Raw genomic sequence first — 15757 nt, forward strand, 5'->3', positions numbered from 1 at the left:
AATTACTATTGTGTTCATGTTAGCACCAGTATTTACCTGTGCCTGTAATTCATTGTTCAGTTTTGAGGTTGAATGAAATTAGATTAATTACAAATATTGTGTATGTCCTCATCTAACTTCCATCTGGGTTAAAGAGCTCTGAGATCTGCCCTAATAAGCTGCAGTGCCAGTTTAATAAGTGATTCAAGTCCTCCAAAACTCAGCTTGGCAAATGGTATTCAAAATTAAAGTCCTGCTTTTTCCAGCAAATATGCCAATCAATATTATGGGACTGGTACGGCAACTCACAGATGGAATTCGGCAGATAGCATTAGATTAAGCTAGAGTAGGAACACTACTATGATCGCACAATTCTACCATAGTCAAAGAGAACAGCACGATAGAGTTAAGGTGTGGTCATGTGAGAAGAGTGGGTGAACCTATGTGACGACATCATGACGTGCAATGTCATATTCAAACTGTAAAGCAGACTCCAGGCCACTACTGAGAGTGCAGTACCATTCACAATCTCTAACACAGTAGGACTGAGATGTGTACAATACAAGGCAAGCTAAGGAATTGATCAGGCAGAGAAACACATTTTGATGCATAATCAATACAATTGAACCATGTAGACTTTAATGGATGACTGCAGAACCCAGGGGGTCACAGCGACATTTTTAGTTGAAAATCAAGAGGAAGTATCGGTCTATATATCTGATACGCCTCGTACAGCACATTGTGGGTTTGGTGAGACAGTATTTATTATAGCTGTCTGTCCTACCAGGTTAAGAACATCTAATGGTAAATGGGTGAATGGCCAGTCTACATTTTACTCCCAAGAATATTTTGGAGTCTTGTGCAAAGGCATAAAAGCACAACTACCGGTAAAAGTTATACGTGTTTTGATTGCATTAATCTGTTTCATTGTCTTCAATAGCATGGTGACCAGTGAGTTGATGTGCTTTTGAGTTGAACTTTGATTAAACTCATGTAACTATCAGAGTTGAGGATGTTTAGACCATAGAAGTGACATAATGACTCTATGTAACTCTAGGCTGGTCTACTCAGAGATGGTGGGCAAGCTGGCGTAAATGTTGGTCCAGTAGTAGACAAACCGCATCCTCATCTTCTGCTTGACAGAGTTTCTGCCCATCCTGTGGTCGATATCCACATACTTGTGGGTCTCTTTGTTAAATGCAGGCCAGGTGACAGGAACCTTAGACTCACCTTCGTTAGGGTTTCTGTTGATGAGGGAGTAGAGAGAGAAAAAACATTAAATGGAACTTTAGCATTTCTCATTATCTTGATTGAATTTAGATTTAAAATATGTACATAATTCAGTTACAAAAAAAGTTTGTCTTTGTCCATTACTGTCTCATTCTATGATCACAGTTTGAATGTAAATTACATATTGGGGTATTTATCTCTCTACTATACCCTGTCTTAGCAAAGTTGGTCCAGTAGGCGATCATGTATCCAGAGACATCACGGTGCTTGGGCCAGTATCCCAGAGGGCTGTTGAAGGGCTTGCCAAAGACAAACTGCAAGTCGTCAGCGTGGTCAGCCCCCATCCAGCTGGGGAACGTGGGATTTCTAGAGGCCTGAGAGAACAGGTAGGAGTAGGTACGGCCGGTCCTGAGGAGAGAGGAGGGGGAGAGTAATGAGTCCAGAATGTTCCTTTTTGTCCATACTATATATGTATTGCTTCTAGATGTGAGAAGAATTTCACAGAATATTATGTAGTTTAAAATCAGTCATGCTGCCTTTAAAGGTTCAGTGTGTAGTTTTTAGTGGCATCGATTAGTAGAAGAAATGAAAGATAGTTTTAATTAGTGTATAATAACCTGTACATACGAATTGTGTTTTTGTTAGCTTAGAATGAGCTCTTTCTGTCTATATAGGGAGGGGGTCCTCGTCCACAGAATCCGCCACGTTGCGCTGCCATGTTTCTAGATTAGTCCAGAACAGACAAACCAAAATCACTGGCTCGAGATGAGGCTTTTCGTGTTTAATAGCATTTGACGGCCACCTTGCTTGCCTTACTCACACATGCTTGTAAAGGGAAGGGTATTCAACTGGTTGCAATTCAGCTACCTCACCACTAGATGCCATTAAAAACTACACTGTACCTTTAACTTGTCAGGTTATGCATGCCTAAGATATTATTCCCATAGCAAGACAAAGTGGTCATGTTTGAGTGATTTTGTGTGTGTGTCTGTGTGCCTTGCAAGTGAAACCCTTTGATGCCTGGGCTTTAACTGTTTCACCCATAAACTGAGTCTCCATCAGGGAGCCTTACGTGGCAACACTGTTGTGCTGGTAGAGAGCGGCCTGGGTGGGCACCAGAAAGATGTAGTCGGTCTCCGCCTCCACAACGGCCCTCTTTATTTCCTCCTTGGTAGGCTTTTTCCCCCAAGTGTGGGAGTACTCTCCAAAGGCCAGTTCAGCAGCTTGTGGTCCCTTCTCTTTGGTGAGAGCAGCCAAGAGGGTCTTTAAATCCTCACTAAGATGAAAGAAGGAGTGAGAATGAGATGTTGAAGTAAAAGAATAATTATAGGTTGTCAGGTCTGAGCTAACAGCAGTGAGTTTAGTTTAACAATCTGCATGGGTATGTTTCATGAGTATACACAAGGTAAAACATTGTGTTAAGACAGTAGCCAGCCACTTACAGGGGTGTATGCTGAATAGGCTGGTTGAGGGAGGGCACATCTATACCAGCGAAGAGGTGACCATCCATGTCATTGGCACCAATAATGTAATCCATCTCTGCAGCGTTTACAAACAGGTTGGCAGGCTCGTCAGGCAGGAAGTCGCCATCGATGACAGGAGAGAGAACCAGGTTGTTGACAATGGGAGCTGAGGACAATGGGAGCAATCAGAAGGTAGCAGCAACGAAGAAAGGAAGAAGGACCCCGCCCCCCACCGTACACACACCCAGTCAATGTCAGTCACTGCACAATGTCTGCACTAGAAATTCCTTTAAACTGGACACACAGTTTTTGACAACTGTAGCTGAGGGAGGGACATCCAATCAGAAGGTAGCATAAAGAGAACAGGACTCCCCCCCCCCCCCCTCGCCCCACACAAACACAAATGATACACCTTTGTTATTCACGATCAGTTATTGTCAGTCACTGCACAACGTCTGTACGACAAAATCCCTTAAACAGAACACAGTTCTCACTGTGTAGATAATCATTCATTCATTATTGTTAGTTTTAAATGACTAAAAACCTAAACCAAACCTGTTTAAATCATTCAAAAAGGGACCCACAGTCCCAACTCACCATCTGCAGACCCATCCATATTCAAAGATCCAGCAAGAGTCAGAGTAACAGGATCAGTCATCTTCAGACAAGCCGTCATCTTATCATCAGTTGGACAGCGCACCTTTGTGGCAATCTGTGAAGGATCGGTCCCATTAAAATAGTGACGAAGAGAGGAATGACTGAATGTCTCCTGTCAACAGTCTGGTACCACTAGAACAACATATGTCGCATGAACACTCAACTTTGGGAATCAGACCAATTCCTCTTTGCAACTATGCATTACGTAGGCCACAAGCCTCACTGTGGCCCAAACTACAGGTATGAGTGTGTTAATGCATGTAAGAGATGGCGTCTGACTGAAGATAACATGTTTACCAGCTCAGCAAGTTCTCTGGGGTTCCTGTTGATAGCCCAGGAGCAGAGGGCCACACCACTCTGGGAGATGCCTCTGCGGATGAGCCCCTTGTTCTTGGGAGAGATGAGCTGTGAAGAACCAAGAGGGGGGTAGCACTATAAATGTGTGCTGTAACTGGGTATGGCCAGTGGTAGCTCCTTACAGAACACCACAGTGCTACTTTGAGAGAGAGAGAGAGAGAGAAATTTCTACCTGGAGGTTGACACTGACGGCTCCAGCAGATTCTCCGAAGACGGTGATGTTGTCGGGATCTCCACCAAAAGCACGGATGTTCCTGTGCACCCAGGCAATACCAGCATGCTGATCCCACAATCCGTAGTTACCTGTAAGCGATATTGATCACTCCAGGTCAGTATGAATTCCACTTCAGATGTACCAACCTATATATAATTGTCTTCTTTTTAGTTTAATCCAGTGGTTTCCAAACTTTTCGTGGCAGGCCCCCCTTTGACAATGAAAAAGAGTGTGTGCCGCCCCCATTTCCATTTTAAACATTTAAATTAATCATTAGGTGATCAGTGGATAGAATGTTTATGTTAGGTGCATGTTCATTCTATTAATAATTAGGGTCACTATCCTTTCTAAGATATAGGCTAAATAGTAGGCCTTGGCCATATTATATAAGTACAAAGTAGGCTATAAACCCTTCACCTAATAGGTTAGTCATAGGCAACTATGCTCTACGAGCAATGGCATACAAAGTTTGACCTGTAGCTGTTTTCTAGTTGTTTTTTCACCCTCAACTCGCACCCCCCTTGCTGAAATTCCAGCCCCACAGTTTGGAAACCACTAAATCCAAATTCAGATCAATTTCAGTTCAAGTTAATTCTACTCAGTTCAATTCTATTCCATTCAATTCATCTCAGTACCTACAGTGAGTGACTACAGATTCTCTTGGCTCCTAAAGAGCTTGCCCTGAACTACAGTGAGTGACTACAGATTCTCTTGGCTCCTAAAGAGCTTGCACTGATGCCTGTTTACCAGGGAGGCCGTCGTCTCCAGTGCTGAGGAAGCCCATAGCGCCGACACGGTAGTTCAGTGTCACAACAATGACGTTGCCTCTGTTGGCGATCTCCTCTCCATCGTACAGGTAGTTGTTCAGGATGTTACCCCCCATCGAACCACCGACAATGAAGCCACCCCCATAGATCCAGATCATGACAGGGAGGTTGTAAGAAACCTCTGCAGGAGATGAGATGTTAGTTGCTATTTTACAGAACAATACATTTTACATGTTGGTTGTTTGGTTTACTGTTGGAATAATCTGAAATGTACTAGTATATGATATTGAATAACAAAAAATGTTTCCTGCAGCTGTGTGGACAAAACGTGGAGCTTTGTAATCATGTAATAAGTACACACCATAGTGTTTGAAATAAACATCGTCCAACGTGCGGCTAAATGTACGAACAAACCCCACATGATAAAAACTGCATTCTTCCAGCTGCAAGAACACAAAGACAAGTTGTGCATTTTTGATTTTAACATATGCATCCATGGGAGGGCCGTGGGAAAAGTGGGCATTTGGGTTCAAAATGGTGGAAAGAGAAGCAAGGAGTGACTGATTACGTATTCCGTTGTATGTAAAACTGCGAGGAACTTTTCAAAGCTGGTGTAATGCAGATTGGAGAAACCTCAACAAACAATGGAATCAGTATTCTGAGCACCAGTTTGCTCATTTGTACCATATTTGCCTTTCTATGTCTTGCCATCGCTTTCTCACCTCATCCACTTCCCTACATGTAGATGCCTGCTACACTTGAATTCGTTACTTATAGCTGAACAAATAGTATTTTTGTTTTTGAGTGGTGTAGAATTACTGACCTGTATTGGCTCTCTGTTTGATGCCACCTTATTAGCGTGTATATCTATTTCCTGATCTATACATTATTGATGCCTTTAAATGTAGGCGGTTATATGCAGTGGTGTAGTGGTCCCTGGAGAAGTGGGTATACTCTTAATTTTGCAATTTTTTTAAGCAGCCCATACAGCACAGGATAAACGCCCTGTTTTGAGAAGTGGGTATACGCAATGCTGACTGAAAAATAAGTGGGTATACTCCGTATACCTGCGTATACCCTGGACTACTACTGGTTATATGATTCAATGGAATGATACCATTCAGTTGCGGGCGCGGCAAGTTACAGTTAGAGGGCAATTACATGCGCAAGGTTTAGTAAATCCAAAGTAAAATCAAATCAGCGTACGCTTTCCACGTACACCCCTGTGTAGATGTATTGTATCGAGTGTGAACACCCAGGATGCCTAAGCCATGACCTTGTTTTTGCCAGCAGTAAAGCATATGTTAAGTGCTAGCCTATGTGGTAGTGGTGTTTAGGGTTAGGCAACGGGTTCTTGTGTGTGTGTGTGTGTGTGTGTGTGTGTGTGTGTGTGTGTGTGTGTGTGTATGTGTGTGTGTCTGTGTGTGTGTGTGTGTGAAAATTTGTTGAGTAAGCTACCTTTACGTCCCTGAGGTACCCAGACGTTGAGGTAGAGACAGTCCTCATTACCGCGGGTGTCTGTCTGGAGGAGGTTGAGCTGCAGGCATCTATTACTGAAATCTTTGGCTTTCAGAATACCTGTGGACAGGAAAAGAAATATGACTATTGCAGCTGCACATCAATGTCTGTGAGTAATATTGCTATTGCGTTTTTAGGATATTGTCCAAAGTTGTGTCACTTTTATAGTAGTAGCCTATGCAAATAAGTATAGGCCGCATTCTCCCATGCCCTTAAGTAAAAGAAAGAAAAGAAAGAAAAGAAAAACCGCACTGCTACCCACTTTACAGTCTACAGGTATTCTACTCTTGACGCACTTCAGGCAGAGAAACCCCCCTAAAACCCCTAAATTCGGGCATTTCCTATGTAAACCTCATCTAGGCATTTTCTACCGCTTTCCAGCTACTCGCTTTCCAGCTACTCGCTTCCGAGGCGCTGTGGGTGTTTTCGAAGTGCATAGAGGAGAATATCCTTAACTGAAATGTGCATAATTGGAGGCGTGCAAAAAAGGACGAATAGGAGAGCACGGCCCCTAAATCACCAGCTTTAAAATAGTTGTTCTTTCCTGATGTTCACATTGCCTTTTTAATAAAATATCCTTATCTTTCAGAGCCCTGCATTAGTTATAATGCTGCTTTGGAAGCTATTTATGTTTGTGTCTCACTTTAAAATAATCACCAATGACACCTTTTTATGAGAACCCTCATAACCATAACCAACATAACCATATCATAAACATGCCAATGAAAATGCTGTTTACTGCCATAAACCGTCCTGATAAATGATGTCCACTTTCATCAATGTGTCATGGAATCAATAACAGTACCTTTGCATACATTCAGTCGTTGCATATTGACTGTATCGATGACTAATGACAGTTTAATCAAGAATCAAGTGTTACCACACTGACCATGCAGTTTTACTAAATCATGCTTCCCATAAGTAAATCTTAGCGACACTTATCAGATGGGTCACCCACCATCCCAGCCAGGGTGGGGTTTGGGCTTCTCGAAGCGACCAGGAGGAGCGGCGAAGGGGATTCCTTTGAAGACGTCCATGTAGCGGAAGAGTCCGGAAACAGCATAGTTGTCTCCCGAGACCATACCGCCTTCAGTCAACACAGCTCCCAACTGCAAAAAAAAAACACAACAAAGTAGCTCAGATCCTGAAGATCTATATGTAAATCAACAAAAAGGAAATGGAACTGGTGAACCATTAATGTTACACTTGTTACAATAGTAACTCTAAGGTTTCTAATGACTTTGTAATGTCTAGAACACAATTATACAGTGAACACAACATGCCATACATTGTATACATGATCATCTGTTTAATGGTTAAAACATTTATTAACCAAAGTCAACCAAAGTCAATAAGGCTCACAGAAGCTGCAGAGGCAGAGCCCAGACAAAGGGCCGCGACCAACATAAGTCCCAGCATGGCCATGGTGAACTATCAGCAACACCTATAGGACCAAGGGGCTTTTTCTCAGGCCATTTATACCCCTGAGATCCCCTCTCCCTATCGCAGTGTGCTTTAGCCAGCGTTGCATAATCACACGCTAACCTTTAACTAACACGTGAATCTGTACCTCTCTCTCTCGGAGGGTTAAAAAAAACACACTACATGTGGACGGGTTGTCTGTGGTCAAGTGTTGCCAAGTGAATGGGCCCTTTTCCAATGGAGATTTGCATTATAATAATCCTCAATTGAGCAATAAATTCACATGTTGTCTAATTTAATATTCTGAACTCCAGATTCATTACCAGAAGGTTTAGTCCAGTAATTATTAGTTGCTTTTTATCTTTAAGCAAGGGCATGGAGACAGGGGGTGACATAAAAGGACCTTGGTACACTGAAACAAGTAGGAGTCTTTCATTTATTTGCCATGATGTATTTTTCATTTTTCAATTTGATTTATTTTTCCATCAAAACTGTCCCAAGGCACTCACTGACATCTTAATCAGCAGGACCTCTAAATTCAAACCTCCTAAAAACTATGAGCACCTCTAGGGCCCAGCCCTATTGAAGCATCATCTCCTAACCCAAACCCTACTGCCAATGTGACCTATCAAAAACTAATTGCGTTAGTGCTGACAAGTACTACATAAATACACACAAACTGAAACTTTGACATTTTAAGAAAAACATTTATTTTTTAGCAACAACAAAAAACCAACAAACACAGTATTCTTCAATGGTCCAGATTTACATGCAGTCAAGCATTCCGATTTCCATCTCAGTGGCTTAGGTGCTTGCACTGCCGCCTCACAGCAAGAAGGTCATGGGTTCAATTCCCGCATGGGGCGCTGTTGGCTCTGGGGGGCAGGTCCTCCCCAGACCTTCAGTGCTCAGGTGGGCTATCTCCCGGGCCTTTCTGTGTGCAGTTTGCATGTTCTCCCCGTGTTCACAAGGGGTTTCCTCCACTAAGAACCCCAACAGAGAAACATGCAAAAAGATCAGAACACTCCTGTCCATCCCTGACTGAGACGGACGGTTCACTTGGTCCCCGGGCGCTGAGAAGCTGCCCACTGCTCCTGGAGGGTCCTGGAGGAAGGACGATCCGGGATGGGTTAAAAGCAGAGAGTGAATTCACAGCGACCTCAGGCCTGCGTGTGTGTGTGTGTGTGTCCTGTGTCGCCATATATAACACGTGTGTGTTGCAGTGAATCGCTTGTGCAATAAAACTGACTGAAAGTCAGCCTTGTTTTGTTTTGTTTTTGTTTTCTCACGGCCATCAGACGGCTGGTACTCCTGATCATCTTCCTCATCCTCATCATAATCACCTTGGCTGCTACCACTTTGATTGGTGCCACTTCTTTTGGTACAGTCCAGCTAGAGATAAAAACAAGGTAGTCAGACAGAGTGTGGTCATGGCCATGTTGTGAAACTAACATGACTAATAGAATGGCAGAGGCTCAATGTGTATATGACAATGTGAATGTCATCATCGACAGAAAGGACTGTTGTGCAAACTCCCACTTTTCCTGTGTGAATCCTTTGTATTTCCTGTGTCTTTATTACACTTTCAAGGTATGCGGTCAGATGGTCCTATTGTCCAATGTATGTTCTAGCCCGATCCTCGTTGGAACAGCTGCCAGTGACTGTGTTGTTGGTTAATGTGTGACTGTGGTCCTTGAAAAACTTGCAGGTAGTGCTGGTACACAATCATCACATCTCTGATAGGAGCCTTGGTTTCCTCTAGAAAAAGGGGCTCGCCTCTACATTTGCTGACCATTGTTTATTTAACCCCCACTGTCTACATATTCAACATTGTCACATGACAGAATTCTTAATAAAATGTTGCACAAGTTGGACCTGAGACTGCTCCTGTACTCCACTGAACCACTAAGGCAGGGGTTCTCAAAGTGTAGGGGGCGGGGGGGGGGGTTGTACGATGTTACTACTGTAGACATCTGGGCCATCATTACAAAATGGAGGAAAGGCCCACTGGGTCATCTTTAGAAAGACAGATTCCTAATGGCATGTCAATCATGCCAAGCCTCAGGCAAAGCGAGAAACAATTACCCTATAATAACCTATTTATATCCAGATGCCAGAGGGAGCAGCCTGAAGATATTGTCAGTTGAGACAGCCAAACAAGGCCGGATTAACCATTAGGGCAACTGGGCACATCTAAGGGGCCCTGGACATCGTCAACTAAAATGTTATATCACGTTATGAACGCAGTCCTTACTTTCCTTAATGTGAGCACTTTATTGCAACTCGTCCGATCAAAATATTATGTTAAATCACGTCAAAAACAGTGTTTGGGTAGTCTAGTAGCTGCCTGCACAAATGCCGCTTGCGGCTTGCCAGCTCTACGCCACGGACACTGCGAGCAAGAGTCACGTGATTTGAAGCGCTGCGGCTGGAGGAGAGCGTTCTATGGGGAGAGGCAGTGTAGCAAGATGGTTTACTTTTACTCAATACACACTAATTGCCTGCTTCATGGCTAGTGATAATTTCACATTTTTGCATTTTTAAAATGTTCTCTGGTTTTAAGTTAAGGCTTCCCTAGCTGTCTGCTTTATTTCACTGTTGCAGTCAACAGATAATTGATTGGCTACATATTGAAACATTCAATAAGTACTCATCAAGCCACCAAGTTCTGTGAAAGATTCATTGTAAAGTTATGCACAGTTGTGCATCTGTTTTGTCTTTTGAATGCATGCACTTTATGCTGAGGCTATTGTACACACATACACCTCCACTGAGCCATACAGAAGCATATAGAATAGAAGTGTAGGCTATATGATCTTGATGATAGCGTCTTTGCGATTGTTTGGCCGGGGGGGGGGGCTTGAGCCTTGCTGCCCAGGGCACAGACAATTGTTAATCCGGCCCTGCAGCCAAAAGACTTCTGTGTGTCCTCTGTGAGATGCGGGGTGTACCTTGAATAAGTAGCGGGCTGCGAAGGCTTGCGTGAGGTACTGGGGCTGTCCTCCATGATCTTTTTTCAGGCTGGCAGGCTAGGGACCTTCAACAGAACAGATCATGGTTACATTCACCACAACAGCCACGTCATCTCAGAACACTCAGAACACTCAGTCAGTCTTTTCTGTACGTCCTAGACGTGGCTGCAAAACGTGTGCAGTGATTCTCAAATTGTATCTTGGCCTTCACTGGCATATCACCAGCACCATAACCTTTATGGGGGACAAGCAGAACATACAGACGATGTATCAATATTTGTAGTGGATGCATGTTCTCCCAGTGTTCACAAGGGGTTTCCTCCACTAAAAAACCCCAACAGAAAAAACATGCAAAAGATCAGAACACTCTTCGTCGGTCCCTGACCAAGACAGACGGTTCATCTCACCTGGTCCCCAGGCGCTTAAAAAAAAAAGCTGCCCACTGCTCCTGGGGTCCTGGAGGAAGGACAGTCCGGGATGGGATAAATGCAGAAGCTAAATTCACAAACGACCTCAGGCCTGCGTGTGTGTGTGTGTGTGTGTGTGTGTGTCCTGTGTCGCCTCCATGTATTCACGTGTGTTGCAGTGTGCGGTGTGTCGCTTGTGCGATTAAAGTCTGACAATTATATTATTATACACTCACCAGATGGTGTATCATAATACTGTGTTTGTAAATTGTATTAGCTCAGAACTGATTATCATTGGACTTTGGAGCTCTCACCATGCTTCATCCCACAGCGGATTCGGAAGTCCAGTACTTGGTTAATCTAAACTTCTGGATTCTTCCGTGGGTCAAAGCCAAACCTCACCCACAAGCTCATCCAAGGACCAGTCAACTGAACAAAAGACAAACACACACACACACACACACACACACACACACACACACACACACACACAAAGTTCTAAAAAACATCAGAATTCAAATGCACATGGGAAAATACTGATTGTACTGTGTAATTATCATTATCAGGGGCCTGGCTCATTCACACGCTTACCATGTAATATGCCACGTAGGGCAGAAGCAACGTGAGCTTCTCTGGATGCACGTCCATGTTGGCCTTGACTGCATTGCGGGACCAGATCTCAAACAACTGTGGTAGAGTGAGAGCGAGAGAGAGAGACAGACAGAGAGAGAGAGAGGAGAACAGGTGGGGAGGACGATAAGTGTAATAAAACATTGCACAATATCTCACAGTTTCACAGAATTCTGATGCAAGCTATACTGCCAACGGTTTCACCATATGGCTACTCTCGATTTTTGAAGACTAGTACATCATGAAGTCATTTAATGGTATGACAACTTCCATGCCAAAGGCCAACAAATAACTAAAAAACATAACAACAAATAAATTATCACACAAGATTTCAATTTGACCCGGCCTCTCTCTCTTTCAAACACAAAAATAGACACACACACCTTTAGGATCTCTTCTTCGGCCCTTCTCAGTGGGATGGATGCTGACTTTCTTCCAGTTGACCATGGCTGCCTCCAGAGGTCCATATGGCACCTCCTTGTCCTCAAAGATGATAAAGATGACATTTTGTGGGCGCCATGCCTGACTCAGGCCAATAAGGTAATTGCTGGAGGCCAAAAAAGCAAAAAGAAGAATCAGGAAAACCTCCCAAGATTGTGTTGAAATATTTAAACTACCACGACTCCACAGTGGAAGAAACAGCAGTTTAACACTAATGCATAAGATTTTCCACACAGTGAGAACTGCTCTGGGCTCTGTAAAACGCCTTGAGACAATTTTATTGTTTAGGTGCTATACAAAATAAAATTGGATTGAGTTGAATTTGTTGAACTGGACAGAGGGAAGTGGATGTGCTTGTGTGACATGAGGGGGGAACCCTATTTGTTTTCATTTAAACCCACAAGCCTTTTAGCCTTTTTCACTCTGGCTGGGGGACTGCCAATGTAAATGAGCCTTTTGGCTCTAATTGGGTGCATTTACATTTTAATGTTCATGAATGTACACTGTCCCTCTTGATCAAATAAACTAATTGATTGATTGATTGATTGATTGATTGATTGACAAGTTCAAGATGGGAATTGGGACATCTGACAGTCAAAGTGTCCCACCAGAAGTGACTCAGACGAGGCTTCTGGGGTCACCAATGATCGCCAAAACAATACAAAATTCGCTGGATGCCACAGGAGGACCATAACCCTCTCTGCAGAATCAAAAACTAGAGTCAGGATAGCCTCCCAAAAAGCCTCAAAAGCCTCAAGAAGATTCGACAGTGGAAGAAACAGCAGTCTACCTTGATCTTTATGTAACCCTTCTGAACACACCAATATTGAGTAGAGGCAAACCTTCACTAAATTCTACTATGTACTATGGAATTGTATCCCCTATTATGCAAAAAGTAACTATACTTTGACTCTGATAACAATTTCAAATTCATGTAGAAAACCTTCAATATACCTCTACCTTTCTGTAATAAAGCAAAGTAAAATGCAATTGCTTTAGACCAACATTACACCTAAAACACTTTAGCATTTGGTGTTGCTCCTGAGTACATCGTAGCTGAGTATCCTTCAGAAAGTAATGGCCAGTGAGAGCAGTGTATTTCTGACTGTAGCTAAAAGACAAAACACCATGACTTCTGCTTAAGGTTCCTTCCTGACTAACAGGGAGTTTTTCCTTGCCCCTGCTGCCATTGTGCTTGCACTAATCACTTATGGCAAGGCAAGGCAATTTTATTTATATAGCACAATTCATACACCGTGGTAATTCAATGTGCTTCACATAAATACACAACAATGTGCTTCACATACATAAATATGCTACACAATGGCAATACAATGTGCTTCACATAAATAAAAGCAAAAGGTCACTCTAAATTATTATGGAGATAATTTCCAAACACTGTTAATGACTTAATAATATAATAATCAAGTGCCTTGTATTATTGTCAAGTCAAAGATGAGTCTTAACTTTACTTTGGGTTTTTAAAGAAGATGCACGGGGGGGGAAAAAAACAGAAAGAAGAAGGGAGGTGACAATTTCACCTTGAATCAACGCAGCGACATGCACGCGAGGCAGCAGCGTCATACACGCGCAAAGAGAGAGGCTACAAATTAAGCTAAGCAGGTACGAGTTGTTCGAAACGCCACAGCAAACGCTGAGAATAACCTGCTTGCGCTGTATGAACAGAGTGTTGTGCCAACCTGAAATATCTACAAAGTCTGGAGAGGCAGCCGGTAAGAGAAGGAACTTTTCAATCGTGTTTCAAATCGTACCTCCATCAGAGTCTTCCGCTGCTCCTGCATTGTAGCTTGTGCTAAAAATAGTTCGTTACTATAGCGACTGTCTGCTACTGGTTCCGTTTTGAATGGGCATTAAAATAGTTAGTTATTAAATGCCAAATGAAATATTTTGTTCATACTGAGCATTGTGAGAGAATGTATTTGCACTTCGATTTGTTACATTTAAGCTATGAAAGTTTTAACTACATTTCAAAGTGTATTTTTAATAAATATCAAATGTGAATGTGAACTGTTAAGCTGTTTGCATAGCTTATGCTAGCTAGAGAGAGCATTATACTGGTGAAGATGTACTGGAGTGAAGATCACCTGATAACCGTGCTGTGGTGGTCTTTGTATTTTTGTTTATTTCAAACTCAAGTTAATTATTTAAAGCATTTTTCACATGTTAGTGCCTGTGTGCTGTTACTGTGTATTGCTGGGGACTTATGTGTGTTCTATGTTTCTGTTTATCTTGATCTTTAGGTTTTTACCTAATTGCTGATATTGACCAGATTTCCCAGACCTAAAACCGGGACACTTTGCGCGCGACCGTAATGCTCGTGCACGCACACGCTTTTTATCCTGAACATGTGCCCAGGTCAGACATAGACATAGATTTTGCCAACAGCACACGTAGGCCTACTGTTCACAACATAATGGGGTATCTCAGTTATTATTATTTATGCATTTTCTATGTAGCCTACATATCTAAGAAAAAATATTAAAAGACATTGAGTGAGTTTTGTGTGGGACCAACTTTATTTTTCAGAATTAAAGCATTCTTTTGGAAAATGTACCCACTGAACTTGTGAAAAAGTTTGTGAAAAGGTATTTTTCATTGCATGGCAATAAACAAACTATTTTGAACTGCTGCCACAGGCTTGAACTAAAGTTATGGTGACACTTTACAGTAAGGGTACATGAATTATGAATTATTATTGTGCTTTACATTCCTTTATATCTTATGAATCATCAGAATGACATGGTTCATAGCCTCTCAATTCATGACCTCATGCATGAACAACACATCAACTAAGCATTAGGTGGGTACATTATTAGGCACAAGTTGTGTTCAAATCAGAATTTGCGCAGTGATGACCACATTGTTTTGCATAAAAAGAAATAATCATGATCATACTTATTAAAGCACAATTCATAATGATGTGCCGTACCTAATGCTTTAGTTGTGTTGTTCATTTATGAGTTCACGAATGACAAATGAACACGTCAATTCCTGATGATTCATGGGATATTAAGGAATGCAGTAATACATAAATCATTAATGACATAATGCATAATATTACATATACTACATCAATGAATTCATGCGTGAATTCATGATAATTGTATCCTGTACCCTTAGCGTAAAGTGTTACCAGTGTTATTCCAAACAACACACACACCCTATTTGGAAACATTCATTCCGTATATTTGTTAGAGGAGTGAATTTGCTGAAGTATCATTTTATTGGCTAACGTCCCCTCCTCAGCAGCCCGCTTGAGCTCACCACTTCCAGCGCTAACATTGCTAAAATAGGTGGCTATGCTGCTAACCCCTGCCTCTACCCACCTGGGGTTATGTTTGGCTGTTTTCACATGATCTTTCACATCTGCGCTACCACCATGGCTTACAGAAAAATGAGGGTTTTGCAGTGTGTGCAGAACGCTGCATAATCATCGCCCTGGACTAGCTATGGATATAGCCTGACAATTAAAACGAGACAGATAGAAGAGGCTTTTGCAACAATGTTTACAAATATACATTGTAACGCTGGCTGCACAGATTATGCAGACACAGACCACTACGATTGACTGACACACACACACATTGTTCAAATCAACTGCTAGACGCTTTATTAGTCCTTCTACAAGGGTTTAGTTAATGATCGGGCTATAATAAGTAGGGATGGGTATCGTTTGGGT

The 15757-nt window shown here is 42.3% G+C and overlaps 1 protein-coding gene across 1 annotated transcript; it reads right to left on the reverse strand.

Annotated features, from left to right (window-relative positions):
- Positions 1 to 1042: 1042 nt before the first annotated feature.
- Positions 1043 to 7610, reverse strand: LOC105902567 (bile salt-activated lipase-like). The gene is made up of 11 exons (XM_031577175.1): positions 7548 to 7610; positions 7144 to 7294; positions 6126 to 6245; positions 4648 to 4848; positions 3859 to 3989; positions 3627 to 3734; positions 3270 to 3384; positions 2652 to 2838; positions 2282 to 2485; positions 1420 to 1617; positions 1043 to 1223 (listed from the first exon to the last, which is right to left on the reverse strand). Exons 1-11 carry the CDS (start codon positions 7608 to 7610, stop codon positions 1043 to 1045), a joined length of 1659 nt encoding a protein of 552 aa, XP_031433035.1.
- Positions 7611 to 15757: the final 8147 nt, after the last annotated feature.

The sequence above is a fragment of the Clupea harengus genome, chromosome 12 (assembly GCF_900700415.2).
Source record: "Clupea harengus chromosome 12, Ch_v2.0.2, whole genome shotgun sequence".
In the NCBI taxonomy this organism is placed as follows: Eukaryota; Metazoa; Chordata; class Actinopteri; order Clupeiformes; family Clupeidae; genus Clupea; species Clupea harengus.